This window comes from Vanessa tameamea, chromosome 17 (genome assembly GCF_037043105.1).
Source record: "Vanessa tameamea isolate UH-Manoa-2023 chromosome 17, ilVanTame1 primary haplotype, whole genome shotgun sequence".
Taxonomy (NCBI): Eukaryota; Metazoa; Arthropoda; class Insecta; order Lepidoptera; family Nymphalidae; genus Vanessa; species Vanessa tameamea.
In genome coordinates this window covers 3912469-3924018 of record NC_087325.1, presented here as the reverse complement: position 1 = coordinate 3924018, position 11550 = coordinate 3912469, and the positions used below count along the sequence as shown (strand labels likewise).

The following is an 11550-nucleotide window of genomic DNA, read 5'->3' as shown; positions in this document are numbered from 1 at the left end:
TAAATTGTTGACTATTTGTTCAACATAGTTTACTCATACGCAAGGCGGTAGGCGTTCACATACAAAATGGTATTATCAATTATGTGTTATGTATATACTTATATATGTAGACATATCTATTTTACTCCGTTTGATACAGTGTGTAGGTATATATATAATATATGAAAATTTTAGTGACCTAGTGTTAATATATGAAATATAAAAGACGAACATTAAATACCTGTTTTATATTTTATTTTTGAAATTAAAGAATGTGACGAGTTGTCAAAATATAAACTACTTTTTAAAATGTTAATGCGTTGCCAGCGTCCGATCTGAGACATTATGTCCTTGTGCCGGTACACTCACCATTCAGACTAAAATTCAGCAATGCAATGTATTCAAATCAGATGATCATAAAGACAAAATAGAAACGAAAAAACTAAAGATATTTTATTAATACGATTTAATTTTATCAAAACGAATAAAAAATAACTTTAAAAATCGATAGTTTATTCGAATATTTTTACAATCAATTTTGAATCGTCATTTCACATGATCATTTGAAATTAACAACACGTTCCGAATTTAAATTCCACTGAGAGGAACTAGTAACTAGCTCAGTACTTACCCTCTATCGACAATTATTTTAATTAAATACAATGATATGATACATATTATACACTGATTAAATCAGAAAAATATACATAATATCTGAGTTAAAAGTTGCGATGTGAGGTCGTATATAAATGTTGTAGCTAAAAACAGTACGTGTATGACTAACGATTAATATTAACAAGGTAATTTCTATTTGTCCAGCTTGGTTTCCAGGCGTGGCGGTAGGCGGGCGCAAGAGTACAGCGGTATATATAAATTACATTAAATAGAAAAAAAAAAAACTTGTACGTTACATGTCTGCCTCTGTGAACGGTAACTTGAGATGATTTGTTATATGATAAAAGTAACAAATCAATCGTTCTAAGAAATATATAGAACTATGTTTTTTAATTGTTTGGATTTTTATTGTTAATTTTTTTGTACTTTTATAGAAATTTTCAAAATGTCTTAACTCCTACAATACATATAAGTGATTTGTGTCAGTTTTAAATTTCATTTTAGTTTACACATAATTGCGACTATTTTATTGTTTATTGATATTATAATGCAATATGTTTCCACTTAATGGTCACACATCAAAGAATGTTACTTGTGAGATGACGTCAGATAGGGAAGTATGGAAGAAGAAGACATGCTGCGCCAACCCCGAGTAAATTGGGATAAGGGCAGGAGGATGATGAGGTCACACATCTCTAAGAATTTATTAATGTACATGTACAATGTACCATACCATTCCATACCATACCATATGTAAAGTGGCTTCATTTAAGTTACATTGATTACTTTTTTTTCGGTAGTTGACACAACTGATTGTGTGTTTGCAAATACTCGTGCCTCACCTGTTCTCTCAAAATAAATCCGACTTGACAAAAAATATTTCATGTGGACCACCAACAGCTTTAGGTGTTTTCTGAAGCATGGAAGTGTATATTCTGGCAACTTCTATAGTCAAGGTTGCTACTGAATTTCTTGACAGAGAAAACTAATAACTTTTTATTAGCCTGACTCATGGCTTGAACTTATGACCCTGGGTCTGTGATGTTATATACTGTCCACTGGATCAATGAGACAAACTTTATTCTCATAACTGCAGTAGCTCTTAACCGTGTATATAAATCTTCCTATTTCAGTGTTCATGTATTTCAACTCATTTTGTGAAGAAAACTTTTCACAAAAGGAAGTTGCTAAAAAATTATAAAGCAGCTTTAATCTGTAATTCAAACTAAATATATTTTCTTGATTCGTTTATATTATACCTATCTTTTTCGGTATTTTCGAAATAGGTTCAGTCCAGGTGCAACCTACGCATTTATACTTGGAACACTAAATCAGGGTGCGGCCAGGTGCGACAACCTGCTGATTCTAATACTTGTGATAAAATATTTTTCCATATCAAGTGTCTCGTGTAAACAGTTTAATGTTGATTTTTTTATAGATTAAACCACGATATTGTTGTGTAAATATAACGCTTGCGAGTTCAGTACACCCTAAACTACAAATATTTGAATGCTTCGTCGTTTCATCGCTCTGGAGTTGTTTGACAGACATACCTTTACCATTCGGTAATGCATGAACGCCTGAAATTGGTTAATAATGTGAGGGACCGAAAATATCTATACGAATATTATAAATGCGAAAGTAACTAAGCGTGTTATGCATTCACGGCTAAAGTGCTGAACCGAATTTGATGAAACTTGGTATGCAGTAACCATGAACCGTAAGGAAGGACATGGGCTACTTTTTTACACCTAACGCCTGACGACTAACCTCAAAATGCGAACAAAGCCGCGGACGACAGCTAGTATTATATAAATATAAAAAAACGTTATACTATGTTAACATAACTGTGACAAATATTATGTCAGAACAAATTAACGAAACTCAACGCAAAATACGATCATGAAATGTCAAAATGTTATGCAAAGTAAGAAACGAAAATGTTCCACTGTTTGTCTAAAGTCAATCCGCTAGAGAAGTCTTGGAGCTTATTCCAACATGCTATTCTATTGCAGGTTGGAACTGATATGTGATATATTTTTTCGAGACATATGCAGGTTTCCTCGCGTTGTTTTCCTTCACCACCAAACACGACATTAAGTTTAAACAGAAATTAGTAACATGATAATTTAGTATGGTAGTTCGCTCCATAATTTTCGGTTAAGATTTGCGTACCAAAAATTAAAGTCTGTTATAATAATAATTATTATAACAGACTTGAATTACATTTAAAGGATACGCGCATCGCACATTAAAATAATTGATACCGTAAGTCTGTTTCAGAACTGCTGAAGAGATGTTAACAATTTAACAATCACATTATGTCCTGAGATGTATGTACATTGTACTTAAAACAATTCCGGAAATTAATATTCCTAGATGTATTTTTTATCATAATTATCCGTAATAGGGCACTAATCAGAAATGCCACTGTCAAACAGCAAAATATATAATTTTGTGTTCCAGTTGGAAGGATGGATGAGCCAGAGTACAGGTACAAGGGATATAACATTTTAGCTCCCAAGTTCAGTGGCGCATTGGCGATGTAAGGTATGTTTAATATTTCTAAAAGCCCTAAAGCATAGTGTTAACCAGTTACTATCAGATGGCCCATTTATGCGTCCGCCTATACGTACATAATCTTTAATATAATAGCTAAGCAATTACTACCAATGAGAGTGTCTTTGAGTAAAGGTTCTAATTATATTTTATTTCGGATCCGTTCTATTTCCGTCACATACAACACTATTTTATTATTTCAATAAAAACAAAAATTCCACATTGATTTTTCTCACGGTTTTATAAATACATTATTTATCGATTTTTGAATGTGTTGTTTATTCAGTATTATACGTTTTATATATTTCCTCAAATATGAATATTTATAACCACATTATTTATTTTGCAATTTACAAAGACAGATGTTAAGTATTTTTATTTAAATATGATTTTCATATCGAATAATGTTTTAATGTCCTTTACAATTTAAAAAAGAAAACATCTAGACGGAATCTATACAAATCTCTTTTTTATTTTAAATTTAAAAATATATCACCTATTTTCTTATACAAATGGCCGGGTCGCGAAATTTTTAAAAATATTTTTAATGTCAAGTTGATTCAAAAAACCCCCGCTGTGACTTACCCTTATCTTATATGTTTTAAAACTCGAGCTAAAATAGAATTATTTATTAGTTAATTAAAAATATTCAAATTAATTTTTAAGGTTTTTATAATCGCTATTAATTTCGTTCAGCTATATCATAAACCGTCCGAATATTAATTTTAAATCTTAAAACGTTAATATTATATGGTGTTAAAAATATTACTAAAATTGCGTTCCTAATTAAAAAAAGTTAATACCGGGTAAGTTTTGGATCTCCGTAACCATAACAAAAACTATCGGATATCCGAAATAAAAATCTATCCGTAACCGTAACCCAAACTGAGAATATAATGTTTATTATATTTTTTTGCAGTCATATACTTAAAGAGAATAGCTAATTGTATTTTAACGCTATTTGTTTTTTTTTCTCTGATTAAACTTATACTAAATAATAGCCTACAAATAAAATAAAATTCATCCATTGTAATTTTTTTCTCTTACTCATTCTAAATAATCAAATATCCGTAAACAAAACTGAAACCGGTAAAATTATATTCAAATATCCGTATCCATATCCAGATCCGAAATGACATATTCTATATAAATGGATAATGATTCCATTAATAGTTACAGTATTAGGAATATAGATCCCTTGGCTGCGTTGACAATATCACTTAAAAATATATTTCTTACCATACATTACAGAAGTGACGACTTACAACCCTGTGAACTATTCCCGTTTTACTGTAAAGCTATTTATAAAAAGTATATGATTCCAATTTCAAAAAAATCAATATTCTTTTTAAAAAAACGTTCATTTCTTCACCAAGTCTTGACTATAAAAAGGAAAAATGTTGCCAATATTTAGGGGACTTAAATTTGATATAGTGACATCGAAAAGAATTTTTATTGTATTATAATAAATATTTATATCTTTTTTTGTCTATATAACCGTTATATATTGAGAACATATTCAAAATTTTGGAGCGAATTTGCAATTATATTATTTTGTTTAAATTAGAAATATGGATAACGAATGAAATAGTTATCAAAGTGTATGCAGTGCGTATGCTCTTCTCTGGAATGTATGTCTGGGTCGAGAGCCACTGTTATTTGACCTTTCCCTTTTATTTGCAAATAAGTAATACGATCGATTTAAATGTATTCTACCCACATATTATTTTCATATGATTTAAGTGTCTTAACAAAAAGGCGGGTTATAAAATAGAACAAGACGATACTGTATTAATAAACATTGTGACACTTTATTGGCAATAAAAATCATTGAATAAATTTTGCTTAGTTTCAGTCATTTAAATATTTAACATTTTGTATTATAGTATTAACAATACTATGGAAAACTAGTACATCTAATCACTGAGCCGTCTCGGCTCTTATGAATACGTACCTAGTTATGAAAGCCATTTACTTTTTTTTAAATATATTCTGTTAATGTAATATTTCATTGACACTAATGAAATACAAAAATAATCCACGTTTATACCTATGTTAACATACGTAACAACATACCTAATTTAAATTTTTATCTAACCACAAAGAATGCGTGGGCGGTGATATGCTTCCTAGATACACACACTGAAATTGCGCACATTAAAAACCGCAACATCTAGTAGGAATTATCTCTATAAACATAATAATAGTTATATATACGTGATGTAAATGCGACCCGGGTGGGTCCGAAGTACTTGCGTCACCGAGTCAACAAAGCCTCTGTCCACGCGCTAATATATTCAACGCAGCGATTGATGAAGTATAAAATTTCTTAGTACCGTCTCACTCACAATGGAATTATGATAATTTATCGGTTGGCTTGTGCCGGCCGAGTGTGTGGGAACGCGCGCGGCACGGGCTTTCCCACGACATCGCGGCGCGAGGAAGAATGCCCGCTTCTGTATAGAATTATCTGCTACTTACGTCCTTCTGCTTTGGATCGATAATAAAGGTGTGATACTAAAACGTCGGAAGCGACGAGGGGCCGCAGTGAGCGGTACATTTCGCCTATCGAAAAGGCTCCTTTGTAACTTAAGACGTTTCGATGTCTAGCGGTTCAAGACAGAATTGGAGTAAGTAGCGTCACGGCAGTTTCGACCGCACAATGGGTCGGTGTCGAGTCGACTAGCGGTGCTGGGAACAAACTCACACCTTTACACCGATAAAGCGAATGTTATTGTTTTTGTGACTAATTAAGACGAGTCGTTCGTGTAAGTACAAAGCAGTAGATAAATTATTGGTGACACTGACAGATTGATGATATTGCAAAATCGTAACATTAATCTAGAACGCTCGGGAAATTCACATTTCCGTGTTTCTTTTAAGATTTATTTTTCTTATTAAGTTTTGAAGTTTTTATCATTTTATCAAATCGATTAATTACTTTAAGCTTTCAATAATTATTATCAGTATATCAAAGTAGATCACAGTATAACTTTCATACTGTCAGAAACTCATACAAAGCCATCAAACGTTTTCTAAACTGATAATTTTATGTGCCTAACCAGTAAAAAGTTTGTATAGCAATTTCTATCCGTCTTGTCTGTCTGTATGACCGACGATAACACGCCGCGTGTCGCGGGACCTGTGAGCGTGCTGCAGGGTTGCCACACGCAACATTAATTATTAAATATATTATGTCGTTCAACAAACAAAAGAAATCGAATCAAATGATATCACAATGAATGTCAAATATATTTTTTAACGTAGTTTTTAACTTTTTTACTACTGATTTTTTAAAATAATGAATTATTACAAGCTTAGTTTGTGCACTAAATTCATAATTATTATTTGTTAAAAATGAAATAAATTTGTAGTGACAGTGATTTAAGCCACGAGTCGTTGGGGACTTATGCGTATGACGTCATTGATGTCATTACGTCATTGACTCGCGTCAAGGGGAGCGTCTTACTGAGTCTGCAGCTTTCAAGGAGGGTGCGCGTGGGAACGTGCTGGCCAGGTGCCATCAGCTGACTCCCCTGAAGAAACTCATCGAGCAGCTGTTCTCTAATGATAGAAAAATATTAGGGAATATAATGTAGATATTTATATAATTAAATATTTAATTTGTATTTAAAGCAATATGAATACAAATGTTAAAACAATATAATTCGATTAAAAAGAAAGAGTCGATGTGTATAATTATGCAAAGCAAATTTTATACACACTTTAGTATAAAAATTTTTAAGACAACACGAACGTGTAAAGTAACAGAAAAACATATAGTTTTCCTTAAAATTAATTAAAGTATGTAGAAAACAATAACGTTTTCATATTATTTATGTATATTTTTAATAAATATCATACAAATTTTAATTTTATCATAAACTTTTTTGATTTAATAATGAAATATATATATATATATATATATACACGGATTCAGTATAAACTTCGTAAGCACTTTTTAAAATGTATAACACATAATGTTATATAATATAATAATATTTAAAAACATAGTTTTTAAACAACGTATTTGTAACGAATATATTAAATAATATTTTAATTTATATTCTAAAATATATTGCGCGCCACCCCTATTTTTATCACGGGCGCTTTGCCACAATCGGTGTAGGGCGCATAAAAGCAGAGCGGTGAGCAACGCGCGCGCCATTCGCTCACAACACGCCGCGAGAGCAACAATAATGATCCTTCCCACACGCACTATGTCCCCGCCGCATGGGGCTTTCCATCCGCCGTCGCACGCGCATCCTGACGAGGAGCCCGTTTCCCGCACTTACCAATACAGAAAAGTTATGAAACCAATGCTTGAAAGAAAGCGACGCGCTCGTATCAATCGTTGTCTCGATGAACTCAAAGATCTCATGGTTACCGCGCTCCAAGCTGAAGGTGAAAACGTCTCAAAATTGGAGAAAGCTGACATATTGGAACTGACAGTACGCCATCTCCACAGCTTGAAACGAAGAGGACAGTTAGTGCTTAAACCCGAAATTTCATACGCCGAACGTTTCCGTGCAGGATTCGCCCAGTGTGCTACGGAAGTGTCACAGTTTATCACCAATGCTACTGTTGCAGCTAATGCTATGCATCGACAAGGCCCCGTTGATCCTCAAGCTGGAGCGAGGTTGCTTCAGCATTTAAGCAATTGTATACGAAGATTAGAAGCTCCTCCAGTTGTGCAACCTCAGCCGCTTGCGCCTGGTGCTGTTGCGAGACCTACTCCAGTGCAAGCGATAGCACCGGCACCGGCAGCAGCACAGCCAGCCCAGGTCCTTCAAAGGACGTCACTAGTGGAGCGAGGACTTAAAAGACAGGCTGAGGAACCAATTGACGTGGAAACGATTGGAACGAAAAGAGCATACGCACCGCCCTCGCCGCCACACAGCCCCGCCTCCGAGCCAGACTCCGCCCAGTCGATGTGGCGGCCGTGGTGACCCACCGCCACCTCATGATCTCGTCCCCACGTCCAGGATTGTGACACCAGTGTGATAGTTACGAATGTTTTGTTGTTTGATACCGTTAACGTTCCTAGAACCGATGTGTTAGAAAATTATGCATGAACTCGCTTTGCTTGTTGAAGTTTGTTTTTAATTTAATAAAATAAGGTTTTGTTTTTACGAGTTAACTGTTATTTTTGTATTCCTAACTTCAACGTCTTCCGCGTCGGTTATGCATTTACTTGTTAAAATATTAAGAAGTACCATAGTTTAGCGTAGTACCTAAGTTAATACTGTGATACATATTTGTAGACTCTACTCGAACAGGAGTTTGTTAGGTCTATGTAAAGACATATGCTTTTGAATATACATCGCTATAATAGTGAAAGAAAAGATAATAATAAAAAGGTTGTATATTATAATATATTTGTTTTAGTAAACCCGTAATAGTTTCCAAGTCGACGGTGAATGGTCACTTAATCCCTTCTATCTCATTAGTATAAATAATATTGGATTAAGTATTAAAACAAGAATCTATAATTCAAATTAAATTAAATCCGATTCTAATGTGAATTATCATGTTACATTGTTGAATAAACTGGATTGCGTGTGAACGTTCGGATAAAAAATAAACATAAGTAGAATCGTTCACCTTTGTGAAAATTTTAATTTTTATTACACACTTATAGCTTTATGTAAAACATATTGTGGTCATCGAAATGATTCACGTAGCCTAATTATAGGAAGGTGGAACAAGTTGGTACAATGAACAATAAAAGTGTAATCATGAAATATTCAAGAGTCACTCGGGTAAATGTCAGTTCTCACGCTGTCGTACTATCGCGAACATCAGCCGTTACGAACGGTTCTTCGAGACCGACTGAGATTATTTTCGACTAAATTGATGATTGCAAAACTAATTTCACAATATTTTTTTACATATTTCTATATTATACACAAATTTTAGAAATAATCGCTCTAAAATGAAATTGCGTCATTTCCAAAAAAATATAAGAATAATTTGGACTTCATCAAATATCTATCGAATAGAGAACACTGATATTCATTAATATACACTAATGAAAACAATGGCATCGTTTTGCAAACATTACATTTTATCTACCGAAAGATTAAAAGAAGAAATGTTACATTCTCAAAAAAAAAAATATATTAAATTAAAATCTTGACGAAAATTCAAATTATCATCGTATTTTTTATAATAATTTATATTAATTGATATATTGTGTATTCGAAATGTTTGTGTCGATCGAAAATTTTTGTGATCGCTCGCAATAAAAGTCGACTATTACAATTTTACTTATTAAGCGAATTTTAGACTATAAATTGAAATAAGATTTTTTTTTTTAATATAGTTAGGTGGACTGGTGAATAGACCACCTGATGGTAATTGTTCACGTCCATAGACATTAACACGGTAAGAATTATTAACCCTATATTGCCAATTCGTCATCGACTCAAGGAATTAAGATTTTTTATTTTTCGTATCTGTAGTTACACTGGCTGAACACACTGCATCTAAGACATATTTAAAAAAAAATCACAGAGAGAGAGAGAGAGAGAGACATAAATGGTAAGAACGTTTCCAACTACGGTTTAATGTTTTTTAATAATATTAATAAAAAAAAAATTGAACCAAGTCAATAACATAATAGCAGAAAACGATGTAGTTCCCAGCTGATCATTGATTCGTTAATTTTTTAACTAATTCAATTCAATTAGAACATACAAGATAATCCACTTACTCTATTTAAACTATACATTCATTATAAAGTTAATAAAATATAAAGCACTGCAACCACTGACTTATGACTTTGTTCCGTTCGTCTGTTTGTTCAGTGCAAACAGTCTACGTGGTGCGGGAGGTCTACCGTGGGATACGGTTAGGCAAAGCTTAATCTTATTTCTTTTTTAACGTAAAAAAAATATCTATAGTAAGACGTATCTCACGTAGGAATGTATGTATAATAATAAAGCGTGGAGTTACTATTCGTTACTACAATATGCAGTATATAATCGACCATGTATTTTATTTGAGAAAATTGAGATTCTTGCCGGTTCTGATCGATTAAATGAATTCTACTAACAAATTGTCATTTTATCGCAATCGAAACAAAACGTTATATGTAGTTGCCGTTCAGCATTGCTGCTGTATGCTACGTATGTATGTATGCTAATAAATAGTCATAGATATATTAATAAGTTTACTTGGTGGTAGAGCTTTGTGCTAGCCCATCTGGGTAGATATCACCCACCCATCGGATACTCAACCGCCAAGCAGCAGTACTTAGTATTGTTGTGTTCTGGTTTGAAGGGTAAGTGAGCCAGTGTACAAGAGACATAACATCTTAGTTCCCAAGGTGGTGGCGCTTTGGCGAAGTAAGTAAGGATGGTTAATATTTCTAGCAGCGCCAATGTCTATGTGCGGTGGTGACCACTTAAGATCAGGTGGCCTTCAGTTATGTTTAAGCTGAGTTTAATGTTAGTGAGTAGTAGTTGAATTGAGATCGGAATAGAATCGGAAACGTATTTTAAGCGTTAAATGTTCATAGAATTGCCCCCAAAAATTTCATCGTGTTCACGATCTTGATACGTCAGAAAGTGATATTCGGTGTTGAGTATAATAATTATTAAATTTAAGGAACACAAGCATCAACGTCTCGCCGTTAGTCAGTTTTAATAAAGTTTTTAAGAAACCAGAAACTGAAAAATTTAAAACGCTCTTAAAAAAATATTTTCCATTATTAATAAATAAGGAATACGACTGATGAAAACGCGGGCATTTCATCTTACTTCAACATATTATGTGTAGTCGCAATCCTTTGCACAGCCTTGAGTTCGAATGTAATAAAAATGTAGAAATAACAGGAAAATATAACTAACTGCGTCATAGCTCCTCGAACTAACAGAGATGCCTTGCGTTTCATACAATTAAAAGGCGATTTATGTGAAGTCATTATAGTACGAGATCTTTGATGGTGGTTTTATTTTTCATCTAAACATTACTTTCTTGTAATTAGTATAATTACGGAATTAAAATTTAAGCGAAGCTCGGATCGATACTGAATACGATGATACAACGTAGTAGGTAGGTATGTCTTACTGATGATTATAATTTTTAAAAGCATTCTGTTTTCATTATTCTTTCAACGAAATAAAACAATATGAAAATAATTTAATCGAATTACAATTTATTTTTTCATATTTCAACCAGAAATGAAAATATATTTTTATAAAATACTAAGTGACATGTTTTTTTTTTAATGCGTAGTAAATTTTTCATTACCATATGTCCTTTGTGATGGGGCTTTGTACAAGGTTATGGTAGTAGGTACCACCTATGTATACAGCGAAACAGTAACACATAATATTGTTATGTTTTGGTTTGAACACGGTTGAGTAAGCTTGTGTAACCACATGCTCAAGG

The 11550-nt window shown here is 32.9% G+C and overlaps 1 protein-coding gene across 1 annotated transcript; it reads left to right on the top strand.

Moving 5' to 3' along the window:
- The first annotated feature begins 7330 nt into the window (after positions 1-7330).
- On the top strand, positions 7331-8527 carry LOC113400511 (enhancer of split mbeta protein-like). The gene has a single exon (XM_026640094.2). The coding sequence runs from the start codon at positions 7353-7355 to the stop codon at positions 8100-8102; it is 750 nt and encodes a 249-aa protein (XP_026495879.1). The 5' UTR covers positions 7331-7352; the 3' UTR covers positions 8103-8527.
- Positions 8528-11550: the final 3023 nt, after the last annotated feature.

Excerpts from the sequence above, each read along its gene's own strand:
- LOC113400511 (XM_026640094.2), top strand. The coding sequence starts at position 7,353 with ATGATCCTTCCCACACGCACTATGTCCCCGCCGCATGGGGCTTTCCAT.